General features: G+C 45.4%; 1 protein-coding gene across 3 annotated transcripts; it reads right to left on the reverse strand.

Annotated features, from left to right (window-relative positions):
• Positions 1-23: 23 nt before the first annotated feature.
• ptpn2b (protein tyrosine phosphatase non-receptor type 2b) lies at positions 24-17,885 on the reverse strand. 3 transcript variants are annotated; one of them, XR_007139378.1, is made up of 11 exons: positions 17,584-17,885; positions 16,491-16,581; positions 12,727-12,827; positions 10,867-10,965; positions 6,980-7,117; positions 6,670-6,879; positions 6,353-6,514; positions 5,422-5,609; positions 5,218-5,322; positions 3,720-3,846; positions 24-550 (listed from the first exon to the last, which is right to left on the reverse strand). XR_007139378.1 is itself a non-coding variant. In XM_027163054.2 (10 exons), exons 1-10 carry the CDS (start codon positions 17,638-17,640, stop codon positions 526-528), a joined length of 1,176 nt encoding a protein of 391 aa, XP_027018855.2. In that variant the 5' UTR covers positions 17,641-17,883; the 3' UTR covers positions 24-525. The 3 variants fall into 3 exon arrangements, 2 of the variants coding, with proteins under 2 accessions (XP_027018855.2, XP_047663781.1); XM_027163054.2 differs by lacking the exon at positions 3,720-3,846 and having other exon boundaries at positions 17,584-17,883; XM_047807825.1 differs by lacking the exons at positions 3,720-3,846; positions 10,867-10,965 and having other exon boundaries at positions 17,584-17,884.
• Between the last annotated feature and the right edge of the window lie 1,349 nt (positions 17,886-19,234).

The following is a 19,234-nucleotide window of genomic DNA, read 5'->3' on the forward strand; positions in this document are numbered from 1 at the left end:
CATTAACTCAGGCGAGACGTTTATTCTCTAAAAAAAAAAGATTTAATATACATGAGACGATCACGCAGGACACTGATACACAAACCAGACGATGAAGCGTTCTGTCGTTTCGTTAAACAAGAGATTCTTAAGACTTTTTTTCTGTTTCCTGTCCTCATAAAAGGAGCGCGTTCTTTTATCAAAAATACTCCAATACTTCGGTACCATGAAAAGAGCCGTGGGTCTCGGACATGAGCCGAAGATCTTCGGAGTCGTTTTCTGATATAAAAAAATAGAGTATTTCGGAAATAACGTGGATCTAATAAAAAATACCGTGATACAAATCAGTGATGCATAGAACTACGTCAGAGTCTGAAGTCCAAAGGAAAAAAAATAGATTGGAATCGAGACCCGGCAGTGCGCACGAGTCCAGCGCTGCTCTGCTGGTGTGTGTGTGTGTGTGTGTGTCGCTCCTCACTCGAGTCCATGCTGTAAACAGTGTAGATGAGTATTATGGTCTGGATCCCTGCTGTGGTTGCCGAGGCCTTAGGTGTCGCTGGTCATTCTCGCTCTGGAAACAGCAGCAAAAGTAAAAAAGATTTATTTCAAGACTTTAAATTGATCTGGAAACTAAAATAAAGCTCGCAACATCCTCAACTGAGAAGCTTTGGGAACGGCAAGGCTGAAATATCTGATAAATAATGAAAGCTTATAGCCGCCGGTGTAGCATGGTGTAAAAACTGCACACAAAAAAAAACCCTAGAATGATGAAAACTCGATTTCTACAGTATAACTGCCCCTTCAGGCCACGCCCCCTCTGAGAGACTAGTGTTCTGGCACGGCAGGCACTTATTTCCAGGGATTTCAGAACAGCGTAACAGATATTGCGTCATCGGGTAGGCGTGGCCTATTTGATAATCTAACCCTATCCTTAGTTTTTGGTTGTTTATTTGTTTTCTAAAATAAATCTCCCTGTATGACTGTTTTGTCCTTCGTAGTACGCTGGTTTATTTTGAAAAAGGGCGTTTTTTCCAAGACCTCCGGAAACACGCCCACTTTACGTCGTGGTAACGAAACCCCTTGGAGTTTAGTGAATGCCGTTCTTGGCACACGGTCAGACACCCTGCTGATCCGGAGGCCGTACGCTTCCGTTACCTGTTAACTGTTAGTAGCCTCATAGGTACAAGAATAAAACAACAAACTCGATTCACTCTGATGGATTAAACTCAGGATAAAAAAAGGGAGGATCGACCGAAGTTTAAACAAAAAGTGCTGAATTAAGAGTAAAGTGTCCATGAGACCATGCCGGACCGTGTCCGGGTGTCTGACTGAGCCACACGGTCGCTTGTTTAAAATACACCAAAATCTAATCTGTCACGTTTAAAGGTGCAGAAGAAGAACCCTGCCTCATTTGGGAAGGCGTCACCTAATGGTTAGAGAGTTTGACTCCTAACCCTAAGGTTGAGGGTTTGAGTCTCGGGCCGGCAATACCACGACTCAGGTGCCCTTGAGCGAGGCGCCGAACCCCCCCAACTGCTTCCCATCTCAGTATGGTCTCAGAAACAGATGGTGGGGGCCGGGGCGGTGGGGACCGGGGTAGTGAGGACTGGGGCAGTGGGGACCAGGGCAGTGGGGACCAGGGCTTACACCACAGCAGTTTGACAACATTTTCCAGTTTTCAGCGCAAGGACATTCATCTAAACCTGCACTACAGTCAGAGCTGCTGATGGAAGAATTAAAACACACATAAGGTCCCTGAGGACGAGGCTGTAACTGGTCCTCATCAGTACAACCTGGTAAGAGACTCGTTTTATATTTACAGTGATTCAGAAGCAGGTTTAGATCAAACTCAGAATGTGGGAGGAGCCCAGTTTATTTAGCACTCATACATCATCTTGCGCACGAGAGATGTTCCGACCATCTTGGAAGTGTGTGTTAGTTATAATGACACCAGGACGCCGGCTCCACAGATAAAGCTGATAAAGTGTTAGAACCAGAACGGATGAAATAAAATCCGAATCGATCGATAAAACGAGGAAGTGAGCCGGTGACACACGCATGCGTTCACCCTGTGGGTCAGTAGTGAAAGTGCAGATTAGACACATGGACACTGCTAACGTGAGCCTGCGTCCTCTTACTGCGACCCTCAGGGCTAATTTCCTCTGCACACAAAGCTGATAAACGTAAGGAGAAAGAAGAAGAAGAAGAGAATTAAAGTTAAAGAGCAACTCCATGGTGTTCAGAACAATCACTTCTATTATACGGAGTTTTCAGATCAGTCCAGGGGGCGGGGCTTGTTTCCTTCACACTTATGTTCATCTTTCAGATACAGAGGTGGGGTTTGTGTCTCCATGGCGTCAGGTGAAGTCTGTGCCTAAACACTCCGGTGTGTTTATCTGCTTCATGTTCACACACACACACACGACGTCTCGTCTAAACCGGTCACGTGTTCATAATCATAACCAATAGAAATACGTTTTAGAAAATGACACCGCAGGGAAAACAATTAGTGTCACACCACAACAGGACGGCGTTAGTGCTTTGTTGTTAAATCTTTAGCTGTTAGCGTTTAGCAGCACCGCACTGGTGTGTAAACCCTGGTGAACAGAGAAGCAGCTCAAGCTCGTGATCTCACCGCCGCACTTCACTGCGTACATAGGATCAGCTTTCCAGCGCTGGAGAGAACTGAAGGAGCAGGAAGTTGGCCACATATTCACAGGTTGGAGTTTCCCGAGTCAATAACTCCTGAGCTAAACGCTGTTACTACACAAATAACACCTCTTTTCTATCGTAGTAATGTAGAGAGGCAGCTACAACCGCGTTTTGTGTAGTAACAGCGTTTAGCTCAGGAGTTATCGACTCGGGAAACTCCGACCTGTGAATATGTGGCCGACTTTACTTAAGACGCCGAGGCGCTTTTTTCCTTCTCGATAGGTGAGTAACGTTGGTTTTGCTTTGTTACACAGAACTAATATATGCCTTTGTCCTTTACATCATTATGCTTGTGTGGCATTTTTGCTTGTTTGTTTATCTACAATCGTATTGTTCTTCCCTTCAGCTATGATAAAGACACGTTTCTTTCTGTTAGTCGCCTGGGTTACGTATGTATGTGTGGGCGGAGCTATCGATACAGGGGTGGGACACATTGGGGTTAGGGGGCGTGTTTGTTTCTGTGATTTCAAATGTCAACGTCGGCTTTCAAACAACCTACACACCACCTTTAAGTTGTGTGCTTTGGCTCTAATAGTTTGATTTAATATTGTTGTCTTTGAGAACCTCAGCAGGCTCCTTCACCTTCATCATAACTGCTACTCTCTGTGTGGATCCTCACAAGCACAGACGTGAACATAAAACACAGCTGTTTGTATGCTGTAGAACACACACATCAGTGCCGCCTCAGACACGCCTACCGCTGTTGAACTTATATAGACATCCAGCGTCACATTTCCACAAAACAACCAAAAACCTGCTAATGTTTTGGTACAAAACCGACTTCCTTTAGTCCTGCGAGTGTGAAAGTGAACAACGGCGGGAATAAAGAAGTGTGCTGTTATAATTTTACCCCATGGTTACTTCTCCACGTCTGCACCGGAGTTGCTCTTTAACCGCATGAAAACGTCACACCATGCTGCTTGTGACCACTCAAACCCAAAGCCGTGATTAGCGTGATGGGAATTAGCGTCAAGCGCCACACGAGCAGCACAACACACTGTAGCCTCGTGGCTAATCTCCTCACATACAGCCTGGGTTTGTTCACGGACGCCCGGATGAGCCCAGGCTCGCGGCGCCACCTCGGCCTCGGGGGCGGGACAGGGAGAGGGGCGGGGTCAGAGCTCGCGTTCTCACGTACAGCAGATGCAGCCCAGGCTGTGTGAAAGAGGCGTAACACTTCCAGGTCAGCTGGAAAAACTGGATTCTTGAGCAAATAGAATTAAAAACACTATAAAAGAGCAGCTGGATGGAAATATTTAAGTAACCACAATCCAGTCAGACAAGCAGGAGGATCCAGTGTGGACTTTACGCTGGGGTCTTTAATAAAGGACCTGAACAAGCTGAATGTTACTGTATGTTAGCCTCCAAACACACACACACACACACACACACACACACACACACACACACACACACACACACACACTACCTATAACCCTTTCCTCCAGTGGCCCAGAAACACATGACCTTCACTTTCACACACACATTTGCTTCCTTCGTGTGTATCCTAAACACTCAGAGACCAGGTCATGATCCTCATCCGTCTCCACGTCAGATCTGTTACCAAGTGAGGGAGAGGAACAGCTTCTACACCTTCTACAGCTTCTACACCTCTGATCAAACACCAACTCTTCCTCTGAGACGTTCTGCTCCGCTTCTCCAGCTCATGCTCATGGCTCGTGGGGGAAGTGTCTTAAGCATCGACGTCATTCCCTTCGTTTCTGTTTCTTCTGCCTCAGACATTAAACCCAGATTATTTCTCCATCCTTCTGCAGCTCTGCGTCTCTGCTTCACCCTCGGCTGGTGTTTATTTAAGGCGAGTCTTTCTAGTACACTGGAAGTGTCACAGACTCCAGAGGCACAAGTTAACATCGCGGTTTATAAAAACAGCAGAACGTGAGTCTGGGGTAAGAGACGATTCAAAAATGTTTAGCTGAAGTTAGCAGCGTTTCTCTCACACTCACACACACAGTCGCGCGCGCACACACTGTCACACACACACTGTCACACACACACTGTCACACACACACACTGTCACACACACACTGTCACACACACACTGTCACACACACACTGTCACACACACACTGTCACACACACACTGTCACACACACACTGTCACACACACACTGTCACACACACACTGTCACACACACACTGTCACACACACTTTAAACACGTTCATAACAGCAGATTTAAATAAACCCATTAGAGAGCACCGACGTGTCAGCAGCGTGAGTCACAGTCTAATCTAATCTAATCTAATAATAATCAGACAGCAGGTCAGATGTTGTGGTGTAAGATTTAGCTACGGTTACATTCACGTTTTACTGCTAAGGGATTTTCAGTAACAACTGATAGAACAGGAACCTCAACAAACTGAAATGTCGCCTTCACTGAACTGTCTGTGAGGAAGAACCTGGCTCCGCCCACCAGGACGTTCAGACACGACCGCACGCTTCTAAACAAACTAACCGTGAAGCGGCTCGTGAACATCGAGACAGACACGAACGTGTGAGACTTCACCTTTTCCTCTTCTTCTCTGTTTCGTTCGTCCTGGGCTTCGGCTGCTTCTGAGGAGTCTTCTGTGCAGAAACGGAGATCTTCTCGTCTCTCTGTCTCTTGCGTGCGCTGGAACGAAGGAACGGAGAGAGAAACACACATTACACCACACACACATTAAACCACACGTGAGTAAACGAGGCTGTGTGAAAGAAGGACGGTCCTCACTTGGCCGTGCACGTGTCTCCTTCCACTTCTCTTTCATCTTTTGTGGGTTTTTTCGCTCCCTCCGTCTCCCCTGTGTCGTCGGCTCGGAGTTTCTGAGTGCCGTTGTGGCGCTCTGATGGACATTTGGGTGGTGAAGCAGACTCGGTCACACACACCTGATCCTCTTTAGAGAGCTCCTGCCACCGTTTCTAACACACACACACACACACACACACACACACACACACACACACACACACACACACACGTGGTTAGTCGTCTGTCTTTCTACATCTCTGTCTGTCCATATTTCCTCCTACAGTGTAGTTAACCTGTTACTCCACCTGTCTGTACACATAGCCACCCACACACCCCCACCCGTCTGTACACAAACCCACCCACCCACACCCGTCTGTACACAAACCCACCCCCACCAGTCTGCACACAAACCCCCCCCCCACCCGTCTGTACACATACCCACACCCCCCCCACACCGGTCTGTACACTTACCCACACACCCCCACCTGTCTGTACACATGCCCACCTGTCTGTACACATAACCACACACCCCCACCTGTCTGTACACATACCCACATCCCCCCACCTGTCTGTACACACCCCCACCTGTCTGAACACATAACCACACACCCCCACCTGTCTGTCTGCCTGCCCCTCTACCTGTCTAGATGCATCTTTCTATCTATCCTTGTCTGTCTGTCTGTCTGTATGCATTTCCATCAGTCTGTCTCTGCCATCCAACTCAGTCATCTGTCTGTCGGTCTGCACATCTGTCTGTCTACACATCTGTGTCTTTGTGCTTTTGTCTCTCTGACCGACCTGTCCATCAAAGTCGGGCCCCCCTCTCACTCTGTCCTATTCTCTCATCTCCCGTCTTCGTTGTCTTCAGTCTGCCTGTCTGGTGACTTCTTAATGTGCTGATATCTTTTCTCACCTGTACTGATGAATCTCCCATGATGCACTTGGCTCCCTCCAGCACAGCCATGTAGGAGAAGCGGAGCTGGTCGGGAGTCTGGATCAGACCCATCCTGAACCTCCTCATGTCCAGCAGCACCCTTTTAATGTCCACAGAGGACGGGTCTTTCCGTTTGTCCATCTGTGGGAACAGAACCGTGGTGTTTATAACACCACCACACACCCAACACACACACACAACTCACAACCAACACACAACTCACAACACAACACACACACACACAACACACACCCAACACACACACAGCTCACACCCAACACACACACACAACTCACCAGAACAAGACAGGTGTCGACCAGGGAGAAGGTTCCCGACCGGCCGATCCCTGCGCTGCAGTGCACCACCGCCGGCCCGTGATCCGCCCCTAACGATCCCGACTCGCGCACCTTAAACAGGAAGTTGAGGAAGGACGCCGGGGATTCTGGGACCCCAAAGTCGGGCCATGTGGTGTAATGAAAGTGGTAGATTTCTCTTTTCTCCCCGGTCTGTTGTTCACACACATGCCCACACACACACAGTCATTTCCAGACAGTTTTTCCCCCCATCTTTATAAGGCATTATTGGAGTAATTTCTCAGATTCTCACGTTTATGTTCTGCAGCTCCAGTAAGCGTGTGGTGTAGTAAGACTTTACGTCCTCTGATAGCAGCCTCACGACAAAAGGCGTGTCCCGAAACGCCATCTCGTGTTCCTCCGGCGTGGGCCAGTACTGTGCACACTTCTCCTGCAGGGAAGACCACACCACAGCGGAAACGTCACATACGGCTACGTCTCTACACGTCACAGCGGAAATGTCACATACGGCTACGTCTCTACACGTCACAGCGGAAACATACAGCTGTTACTACACAAAACGCGGTTGTAGCTGCCTCTCTACATCACTACGATAGAAAAGAGGTGTTATTTGTGTAGTAACAGCGTTTAGCTCAGGAGTTATTGACTCGGGAAACTCCAACCTGTGAATATGTGGCCAACTTCCTGCTCCTTCAGTTCTCTCCAGCGCTGGAAAGCTGATCCTATATTAACACGTCCTACTTCTTGTCCTTATCGTAAGTCTTTCTTCTCTTTCTTTCTTTGTTTTTATCCTCCATGTCGATGTTAAAACCGCTTTCTGCTAATGTCACATGCGCACCGAACACTCTCTCCGCCCAGATCGACAAGACCCGCCCCTTTCTGCTCATTGGCTACACGTTTGTTTTGTTTGTCGTCCCGACTCAGCTTTCTGAAGCGTTTCTCAAATATCGGAGAAATATATGAATTATCTTAAATTTATAGTTTCATTTCATTACATTTTGACACTGTAATACTGTGCACTGTGTTCCTCACTAGTGACTCAATCTGACAACACAGGTGTGTACCAAACACACACACACACACACACACACACACACACACACACACACACACACACACACACACCTCTGCCTCCTGTCAGCTTGAGTTAATCAAATAATCTGCTGCAGTTTGAGAATAATCTCAGTTCTAAATAGAGGAACAAACTAAACACACAGCTACTTAATGTTAATAACAGCATCGGACTCAGAAAAGAGAAAGTGGCAGTGACTCGTCTTTGCTTTCGTTTTCTGCTGGCTGACGCGGGTGAGGCTCCGAATATCACATATCTATATCGACTGGAACAAAGTGAAAGAGAAACACTAAACTTTCACACTTCATGCACATTTAATTTCCTGCTGCAGATGAGAATGAGAAAAGCCTAATTTGTAGTAAACCCCCCCCCCACTGCTGAACAGTTTACAGGATTATATTTCAGTGCATGATAGAGAGAGAGAGTCAGCGAGACAGTGTGTGTGTGTGTGTGTGTGTGTGTGTGTGTGAGAGAGAGTATGAGAATGTGGGAGAATGTGTGGGAGTGTCTGAGTGTTTGTGCGTGTGAGTATGTATGTGTACGTGTGTTTGTGTGTGTTTGTGTGTGTATGTGTGTGTGTTTGTGTGTGTATGTGGGAGTGTGCGTGAGTGACTGAGAATGTGTGTGGGAGTGTGAGCACAAGTGTGAGTGGTAATGTGTGTCTGTATGTGTGTGAGAATGTGTTTGTGTGTGTGTGTGAGTTTGTGTGCGAGAGTTTGTGTGTGTGTGTTTACGAGAGTGCGTGTGTGTGTTTACGAGAGTGTGTGTGTGTGTTTACGAGAGTGTGTGTATGTGTGTGTTTACGAGAGTGTGTGTGTTTACGAGAGTGTGTGTGTTTACGAGAGTGTGTGTGTGTTTACGAGAGTGTGTGTGTGTGTGTTTACGAGAGTGTGTGTGTGTGTGTTTACGAGAGTGTGTGTGTGTGTGTGTGTTTACGAGAGTGTGTGTGTGTTTACGAGAGTGTGTGTGTGTTTACGAGAGTGTGTGTGTGTGATGTGTGTGTGTTTACGAGAGAGTGTGTGTGTGTGTGTTTACGAGAGTGTGTATGTGTGTGTGTTTACGAGAGTGTGTGTGTGTTTACGAGAGTGTGTGTGTGTTTACGAGAGTGTGTGTGTGTGTGTGTTTACGAGAGTGTGTGTGTGTGTGTGTTTACGAGAGTGTGTGTGTGTGTGTGTTTACGAGAGTGTGTATGTGTGTGTGTTTACGAGAGTGTGTATGTGTGTGTGTGTTTACGAGAGTGTGTATGTGTGTGTGTGTTTAAGAGAGTGTGTGTGTGTGTGTGTTTACGAGAGTGTGTGTGTGTGTGTGTTTACGAGAGTGTGTGTGTGTTTACGAGAGTGTGTGTGTGTTTACGAGAGTGTGTGTGTGTGATGTGTGTGTGTTTACGAGAGAGAGTGTGTGTGTGTGTTTACGAGAGAGTGTGTGTGTGTTTACGAGAGTGTGTGTGTGTGTGTGTTTACGAGAGTGTGTGTGTGTGTGTGTTTACGAGAGTGTGTGTGTGTTTACGAGAGTGTGTGTGTGTTTACGAGAGTGTGTGTGTGTTTACGAGAGTGTGTGTGTGTTTACGAGAGTGTGTGTGTGTTTACGAGAGTGTGTGTGTGTTTACGAGAGTGTGTGTGTGTGTGTGTTTACGAGAGTGTGTGTGTGTGTGTGTTTACGAGAGTGTGTGTGTGTTTACGAGAGTGTGTGTGTGTGTGTGTTTACGAGAGAGTGTGTGTGTGTGTGTTTACGAGAGTGTGTGTGTGTGTTTACGAGAGTGTGTGTGTGTGTTTACGAGAGTGTGTGTGTGTGTGTTTACGAGAGTGTGTGTGTGTGTGTGTGTGTTTACGAGAGTGTGTGTGTGTGTGTGTTTACGAGAGTGTGTGTGTGTGTTTACGAGAGTGTGTGTGTGTGTGTGTTTACGAGAGTGTGTGTGTGTGTTTACGAGAGTGTGTGTGTGTGTGTTTACGAGAGTGTGTGTGTGTGTGTTTACGAGAGTGTGTGTGTGTGTGTGTTTACGAGAGTGTGTGTGTGTGTGTTTACGAGAGTGTGTGTGTGTGTGTTTACGAGAGTGTGTGTGTGTGTTTACGAGAGTGTGTGTGTGTGTGTTTACGAGAGTGTGTGTGTGTGTGTTTACGAGAGTGTGTGTGTGTGTGTTTACGAGAGTGTGTGTGTGTGTGTGTTTACGAGAGTGTGTGTGTGTGTGTGTTTACGAGAGTGTGTGTGTGTGTGTTTACGAGAGTGTGTGTGTGTGTGTGTTTACGAGAGTGTGTGTGTGTGTTTACGAGAGTGTGTGTGTGTGTGTGTTTACGAGAGTGTGTGTGTGTGTGTGTGTTTACGAGAGTGTGTGTGTGTGTGTGTTTACGAGAGTGTGTGTGTGTGTGTGTTTACGAGAGTGTGTGTGTGTGTGTTTACGAGAGTGTGTGTGTGTGTGTGTTTACGAGAGTGTGTGTGTGTGTGTGTTTACGAGAGTGTGTGTGTGTGTGTGTTTACGAGAGTGTGTGTGTGTGTTTACGAGAGTGTGTGTGTGTGTTTACGAGAGTGTGTGTGTGTGTTTACGAGAGTGTGTGTGTGTGTGTGTGTTTACGAGAGTGTGTGTGTGTGTGTGTTTACGAGAGTGTGTGTGTGTGTGTGTTTACGAGAGTGTGTGTGTGTGTGTGTTTACGAGAGTGTGTGTGTGTGTGTGTGTGTGTGTGTGTGTGTGTGTGTGTGTTTACGAGAGTGTGTGTGTGTGTGTGTTTACGAGAGTGTGTGTGTGTGTGTGTTTACGAGTGTGTGTGTGTGTGTTTACGAGTGTGTGTGTGTGTGTGCTTACGAGTGTGTGTGTGTGTGTTTACGAGAGTGTGTGTGTGTGTTTACGAGAGTGTGTGTGTGTGTGTTTACGAGAGTGTGTGTGTGTGTTTACGAGAGTGTGTGTGTGTTTACGAGAGTGTGTGTGTGTTTACGAGAGAGTGTGTGTGTGTTTACGAGAGTGTGTGTATGTGTGTGTTTACGAGAGTGTGTGTATGTGTGTGTTTACGAGAGTGTGTGTATGTGTGTGTTTACGAGAGTGTGTGTGTGTGTTTACGAGAGAGTGTGTGTGTGTTTACGAGAGTGTGTGTGTGTGTTTACGAGAGTGTGTGTCTTACCGAGCCTTTTTCTATCACTCTGTTCAGCATGATGACTGATTTCGAGTTCTGTTCCCAGATCATCAGCCAGAAATGACCGCAAGTGTTTCTGAGAGGACCCTGAAGATCAAACACACTCATCATCATCATCCTCAACAAATGAATGAACAAAACAATTATTATTTTCTCATTATTTCATTATTTTTATTATTATTATTATTATTATTTTAAGCCACAGCTCCACCCACTTGCTCTTATTGGCTCACAGGATTTAGTCTCAAATTAACTCGAGCCACATTTCAGTAAAAATAACCCGACTTTCACGCCCTGTCTGTTTCCTGCATGCGATTGGTTTACGATCGTCTGAGCCGCTGCTGTTCTGGTGTGTTCACTGTAATTAACACGGAGCGGTTGAAGGTGTAACGCTAACAGCACACAGGGTTCCTGTTCTGTTACCGTCTCTGTGACACACAACAACAGCTGAACGGGACAAACCTGAGCTGCAGATCTACATACAGCATGACTTCAGTAACACCCTGCTATTGTGTGGTGTGTAATCGGCACATTAAACCTCCTACAGCTTCGCCACAAACACACACACACACACACACACACACACACACACACACACACGCGCACAGCGACTCTGCCGAGCACCACTGCAGCTACTCACCAGGGATTTATTTATATGTTAGAATAATAATGATGTCACATTTAGATTTTTTATAATGATTGATATTTTTAATACTTGCTATATATAATAATAATAGACATCCATAATGTAAATTATGATAATATTTTATATATATTATATACTTTTATTGTATTATGATAGAAATATTTAAAAATTTAAGGTGCCATCTTATTTGCAATTAAATTATAATATCATATTATTAATAGTATAATACACACACACACTTGCACACACACGCACGCGCACACACACGCACACACGCGCACATTCTAGTTTACTGGTCCTTTTTACACCTGGTCACTTCCTGCGTTTTCTGTGACCCGATATCTACCCGACGGTAAAAAGACCAGGTCTAAATGCCCTCCAAAACGTTTTGGAGACGGATATAAATCCGATGGTACAAACCCCTTCAGGAGGTGGTCTGGGACGCGTTTGTAACTGGACAGGTGTAAATGTATGTGGTTGTTCAAGCCTGCCTAAGCTGGGAAACCCTACCGCCTTAACGCCGTCAAGTGCATCTCGGAGAATAGCGTGCACGCGCGTCACACGGCCGAAATGAGAGAAAGACGTGGTCCGTCACTGTCTGGAGGATAACTATCCAGTTGATGAAATGCGTGTCTGTGAGAACTGTAAGTGGACTTATGTTTTGGGTTTATTTAAGCCTGTTATTGTATTAGTCTAAAGTTCTTACAAATTTAAAGTAAGTTAGCTGGTGATTTTGTTGTTTGAGTTCTTCACCTGCTAGCTAGGTTACATGCCTGTTTTTAATCGTTGTTAAACATAGTACAGAGTCTGTGGTCTCTCACAGTCTGACTCCTAACCATAAGGTTGTGGCTTCGAGTCTTGGGCCGGCAATACCACGACTGAGGTGCCATTGAGCAAGGCACCGAACCCCCCCACCAACTGCTCCCCGGGCGCCGGACCATAAATGGCTGCCCACTGCTCCGGGTGTGTGTTCACTGCTGTGTGTGTTCACGGTGTGTGAGTGTGTGTTCACTGCTGTGTGTGTGCACTTGGGTTAAATGCAGAGAACGAATTCTGAGTCTGGGTCACCGTACTTAGCCGTACGTCACGTCACTTTTTCACTTTCATAATGTAGACAAATTAAAAAACAAATAAAAAATTCCAAAACTTAATGATTATGGTTATGTAGTCACACCTGTGTGTGTGTGTGTGTGTGTGTTGACCTGAGTTAGTATGTAGCTTCGTTGGGCTTCCTCCACAGGCACGAGGCTGGCGTTGATGTAGTCGTTTTCTGAGTTCCCGAGTTTCACTCGACTGTGATCGACTGCAAAGTAAAAGGAAAGTGACTCCATAAAACACACACCCAGGAAAAATAGTGCTGATTTCACAGATATTCTGATTCCTATTAAAGAACATATATCATGTCATACTTTCTACTGAGAGTATTAAAACTTTGAACAAAATCATTTAGTCATTCCTTACTTAATAATAATAATAATAATAATAATAATAATAATATAAAGTCTGATGGCGGCACAAACGCCTCCACATGCCAGCCACACAAAATCGCTCCTCGCCCCCTGAACCCCATCCCGGACTGGAGCCCTGAAGCCCGCCGAACCAGGAGGAACATCTTCTAACTCTTTAACCTCCAGGAGTAGGTGAGCTAAGAGAACCTGGCTCAGTGTAGCAAAAGGTAAGACCTTGAGCACATTTTGGTGCAGCGAACGGCGAGTGTTTTCTTCCCTCTGTGTCAGCAGATTCACTCTCCTGCTGTGAGCCACGCTCCACTTCTGGGTTCCACCAGCTGACCTCCCATAAACATGGAGAATGAGCTCCACCGCTGGAGATTCCCTGGAGCTCAATGATTCCCTGCCTCACAGGTCAGCATTCGCAGGCCTTCAGAAGGCCAGATCCTGCTCTCCTGATCCCTCTACCGATTATTGGCATCACCTTCGAGATAGGCATGGGTCTTGTTGGGACTCTCACAAAGCCAACCTGAGGCCACAAATACATCCTAGTCCTCGTCGATTACACCACACGATACCCCGAAGTACCTCCCAGAACATCACCAAGGAGCTCCTCACACTCTTTAGACTGGGCATCCCGAAGGACATCCTTCTTTCCAACCAAGGTACGCCCTTTGTGTCTCAACTAATGGTGGATGTGTGTCGGTTGTTGAAGGTGAAACAAGGTGAAACATAGACGTCAATCTACCACCCAGTTCAACCAAAAGCTGAAGAGGATGTTGAGAAAGAAGATAGTAGTAGACATGGTAGACGAGAAAGGACGGAACTGGGACCTACTCCTCTCTTATGTCCTGTTCACCATCCTGGAGAATCCCTAGGGCTCCACAGGATTGACCCCCTTAGAACTGCTCTTCAGGTGACTTTGTGGGCTGTTGGACATGTCCTGGGAGAACTAGAACAAACAACCCTCCCCCTTCTGCTCGATTGTCAACTTCCTACAGGATATGCAGAACCGCATCGATCGGGTCGCCCTGATAGTCCAGGAGTATTTGGAAACTGCCTAACGTGTCTAACAGCGCACCTATAACCACCCGGCGTGCGTTCTCCTGTTCGGCCTATATGGGGCCTGCTGCATACCTGGATGATGTAGTTATACGTTCCACCTGTTCCATCTGGAGGAGGTCTTGGTACCCCACCGGGGGTACCAAATCGGACATACTGAAGCCCCGAGAGAAGATGATCCAAGCAGTGAAGGAATGCCCCCGACTGACCACCAAGAAACAGGTACAAGCTTTCCTAGGCTTGACAGGGTACTATAGTCACTTCATGCCTACCTTCTCCTCTATAGCTTCCCCCCTTTCAGACTTAACAAAGAAGCCAACCGGACCGTGTGCGATTGACCGAGGTCACGGAACAGACCTTCTCTTAACTCCCCGGCCGTCAGTTCACCCTGGTGACCGACCACACCCCACTACAGATGGCACGGGCCAAGGACATCAACGGGACTCTAACTCAATGGTTCCTTTCATTGCAGTACTTTTTGTTTCAGGCCGGGCACAGGGCCGGATCTCAGCACGGCAATGTAGAAGGGCTCTCCTGCAGCTAAACGCTCTGAGGGGGCTGTATGTAATCCTACCTCCTGCTCCCTAGCTCAAGTTGCCACTTCACCTGTATGCATGTCTTGTCCTTAGATAGTAGAGCATCTTCTCATATTTTTTTTTACTTCGTAATTTCTGTAATAAATCCCGAAATTGTGAAATCAAAGCCGGAATGTCATTAAAGAGACTCAACTGGCTCTCCATGATCATAGAGTATTTAGTGGTAGACGTCATGTACGTCATGCCTGCTGTCGTTCACTTGTAAGTGGCCATCTGATTGGTTCCGTCTCGACGGGAGCCAGTGAGGCCATCCTTAAAAATATTCTTGTTTGCCGTAACCCGACCGACCCTGTCAATTTGAGACCGACTCAAATTTATTTATTTTTTTTTTGCGTCAAGACCGACCTTTTTTTTCCTACTCTACAAACAACTAATACAAAAGCAATACAATAATATAAATTATATTTTAGTAAGTATTGTAAATATATAAATTGGCCTACATACAGACGAAGGCTACGTTCTTTCTTTTAAATAAAAACCCGTGATGTCATCTACGTTTACACTGTTGGTTACCGGATGTCACACTACGGCCTGTGCGTTCACTTCGTCTCATTCTCTCATTCACTGTCAGAGTCGACGGTTCGCGCTCGGCAACGATGGCTGCGGCTACAGTAAACAAAATGTTCGCCGTCACCGTCCAAAGTCGTACGGGTTCGAGCGCCATGATACATCTAGAAAACTCATTAAAACAGCTCGACACCGCTTCAACTTGGCATGAAGTTCTGTAAAAACTGTCCAGCATCAAAATAAGGTTTGCGATGATGCGCCCGAAGGCATGGGTCGAAGACCCAGTCAGTGACGTCACGATATGCTAATTTGTTTAAAGTCTTACCGACGTCATCACCATCACCAAAATTGTACTTTTTTTTTTTTACATTGAAACTTGAATAAAAAAAAATATATAGACCTACCATCCTGACCCCCCCCCCCTTTTTTTTTTTACTGTTACTGCAAACCAAAATATTTTTAAGGATGGCCTTAGCATAGCCGTAACTTCCAGGTGTGATTTTTTAACTAATTAATAAAACTTTGCCACGATTCAAGTCTTTCCGAACGCATGATGCACTGGGCCTGCCGACACGGGAAACGTGGGAAAGCTGTATCTCTAAGAATGTCGCAGTATCGGGCAGGGTGTAACTGATGAAACATAAAAAATATAGAAGCTTATAACGTACTCTTTCTATAGTAGGAATCACTTCCTATTTACGTTCTGTGTAAGGTTTTATGGCACATATTTTTTTTTACTAAATTTCTATGTTGGGAAGAGCATTTATGCAAATCCACATTATCTAAAGCTGGTGTGAGATGTGTGTTGTGTGTGAGATGTAAGTCATGTGTAAGTTGTAAAGAGTCTGAGATGTTTGAGATTTATGTGTGAGAAGTGTGTGATGTGTGTTGTGTGTGAGAAGTGTGTGAGATATTTTAGCTGTGTGATGTATGTGTTGTGTGTGTGTGATGTGTGTGTCATGCTAACACATTGTGTGTGCGTTTTCCCTTGTCCTCCCTGCCCTGAAGCGCCACATATTTCATCACTAAGCTCTAACTCTCACTCATCTCACCACAGAGACGTGAGGACGTGTTCACGCCCTGAGGTCACAACCCCATCCCCTCATCACAGCAGTAAGGTTTAACTCCACAGGAGAGGAGGTGTCATTACACACAGCATCCTGAAGACACACTCTATTACTCTCGGTCATCATCTTATCCCTCTTCATCTATTCAGGATTCTGGGGGATTAATTCTTCTTTTGTCTTCCTTCTTATCAGATCTTTAGTTTCGTCCTTTAATCCCATTAAGAGATTTATTTTTAAATATTTCATCCCTGTGTGTGTGTGTGTGTGTGTGTGTGTGTGTACTCACAGGGGCTGACATCTCTGTATCGGTTACGGTTGCGGTTCTCAGGAAACTTTGCCACTTTGTAAGGACATTCCTGAGACTGGTTCCGTATTTCCTGCAGAGAAAATAAGAGTTTCATTTTAAACATCGTCGTTGCGGTGCTACACTAATCCTTTCGTGTTGTTACACGCGTCCTGTCACACCGTTCGTCTGTAAGGAGGTCAGAACTATACACAATGGTCTTGTTTAAACAGACCACGTGTTTACGTCACGTCTTCACTCCTACGTGTCTGATACATCCAGGTCCTGTTCCTCCTGGGAGTCAGAGGCTCATCCCACACCGATGCCTGGAAAGGGACCGCATTCCCAGAATGTCTTAACGTCACTTTCAGGAAACATTAAATGCTGAAATGCTATGTGTCCACTTTTGTTTTCATTTTCTTCACTGAGTCAGCAACCAAACAAGTGCAGATAATGAACTCGACACACAGCATGTTATAAGGAACCAAAACTGCACAATAGACTTTTCTAAGTTTTAATTTTACTACATGGCTGTTTTAGCTTAATTTATGTGTCAGTGCGGAAAACTATAATCATCGTCATCACTGTCCGAGTGACATTTACAGCATTGTTTAATACATCAGTGTCGAATTCAGTACATTTTAATGAGTCGGATCGTTTGACTCGGTTCACTGAGAAGACGACTCACTGCCATCAAGGCCAAAATGTTTGATCACTGATTGTGTATCTTCCTCTATTTTATAAATTAAAAATACACTAATTGTGTAGAACTCTGCAGTCACGAATATGCGAGGTACGTATTGTCTAAACGAACGATATAACAGCTCACATAAACGTCCTGAATCATCGAGTCGATGATTCGAGTCGTTTGCTAACGCGGCGTTACTATTGTTCGCGCATGCGCAAATCTACGCTACACTTCGACGCCGTTCTAAAGCCCAACAACTATCATGTTAACGACGGAGGTTAAGCTGTGAGACGGTTAAACACGACACAGTGGCTTATAAAAGGTCTTAATGCAAGTAGCGAGTGTTCATGACGGAACAGCAAGCAGCTTTCCGACATGCTAACTAGTTAGCCTAGCCGGCTAACTTACTATGTAGAGGTTCTGCCACCGGTCTTCTGAGTCCATGTCCTCAAATTCGTGGTCCATTTCCCCTTCCTCCCGTCTGTCAGTTATCTTAATAGATCTTTAGTAAAATATAAACATTATTATACAAAATGCCCGCTCATGTTTTCAGCCATAAGCCTGAAAACAAACGTATCCAAGTTGACATCTGTGGCGAAAAAGCGACGGCGTTGGAGTTTTGACTAACGCAGACTTTAACGCAGATCCACAAACAGTAAACGCGCATCACTTTCCGGAACGATGAGTTGGAGATCAGCGGATGGTGCTCACGAACGCGCATGCGCAGGTTTGCTTAAACTGGAGATCTGCGCATGCGCATTCGACGAGGTCCTTCATGCTGCCCGCAAAGGACAAAAAAACGTTATAATAGCGTTATACTTTATAAATAACAGGAAATAAGACAAACACTGACATTAATTATAAAACAACAACAACAACAAAAAACTACAATCCTTTTATTTAAAATATCTGAAACTTAAAGTTATTTTCTTGCTTTTTACTCGATTGTTTTATACACTTATGTAAAAGAAATAAATTCTCATTTTATTTTTCGATAGTAGTTTATTTATTTAGAAGCTAATTAATGAATTAAAGGTGAGGTCTCCGTTGTTTGAAAGCCAATGTTGACTTTTGAAATCACCAAAACAAACACGCCCCTAACCCAAATGGGTCCCACCCCTGTATTGATTGCTCCGCCCCACACATACATAGTGTTCAGTGTGCATGTGTGACATTAGCAGAAAGTGATTTTAACATTGACATGGTGGATAAAAACAAAGAAAGAAAGGCTTACGATAAGGCAAGAAGTAGGACCCGTGTTAACCCGTAGTAACAGCGTTTAGCTCAGGAGTTATTGACTCGGGAAACTCCAACCTGTGAATATGTGGCCAACTTCCTGCTCCTTCCGTTCTCTCCAGTGCTGGAAAGCTGATCCTATATTAACACGTCCTACTTCTTGTCCTTATCGTAAGTCTTTTTTCACTTAATGTTTTTATCCTCCATGTCAATGTTAAAACCGCTTTCTGCTAACGTCACACATGCGCACTGAACACTCTCTCCGCCCATATTGACAAGACACGCCCCTTTCTGCTCATTGGTTACACGTGTGTTTTGTTTGTCGTCCCGACTCAGCTTTCTGAAGCATTTCTCAAACAGCGTACACCCCACCTTTAACCCTCAGTGCAACTGCTTTATCGAGTGACTAAATGAATTGTCCTGCACTGTTTGCACCAGGTTGCACAGATACACTTTATGTAGCTAAGACTACTTACAAGTCCTTATCCCTGTCTTTCTTTTATGTAACACCCTAATCCTGGAGAAACGCTGTCTCATGTCACTGTGTACTGCAACAGCTATATATGGTTGAAATGTCAATAAAAGCTTTTTGACTTGAAATTAAGGATATGAGCGCCCTCTGCTGGCCAGTGCACGTATTATAAGAAATCCTGTTGTTTGCGCCGCCAAACCGACAGGTGGCAACAGCGAACTCTAATACGCCTAACACAGAAAGGTCCGTTCCAATCCAACTTCTCCTCCCTTTATAAGTGCACTACATGTAGGGTTTTTTGCACCCTACTTAGTGCACTAGGTCTTTAACAGTCGGTTATTTGGTATTAAA

Source organism: Tachysurus fulvidraco, chromosome 24 (assembly GCF_022655615.1).
Source record: "Tachysurus fulvidraco isolate hzauxx_2018 chromosome 24, HZAU_PFXX_2.0, whole genome shotgun sequence".
NCBI classification, from domain to species: Eukaryota; Metazoa; Chordata; class Actinopteri; order Siluriformes; family Bagridae; genus Tachysurus; species Tachysurus fulvidraco.

Bases quoted from the DNA above. Each gene is read 5' to 3' on its own strand.
- ptpn2b (XM_027163054.2), bottom strand. From the start codon at position 17,640: ATGGACCACGAATTTGAGGACATGGACTCAGAAGACCGGTGGCAGAAC. The intron at 10,966-12,726 runs GTCAACACACAC...TTTGATCTTCAG, and splicing joins GAAGCTACATACTAACTCAG to GGTCCTCTCAGAAACACTTG. The intron at 6,880-6,979 runs GTGAGAATCTGA...TGTGAACAACAG, and splicing joins TGGAGCTGCAGAACATAAAC to ACCGGGGAGAAAAGAGAAAT.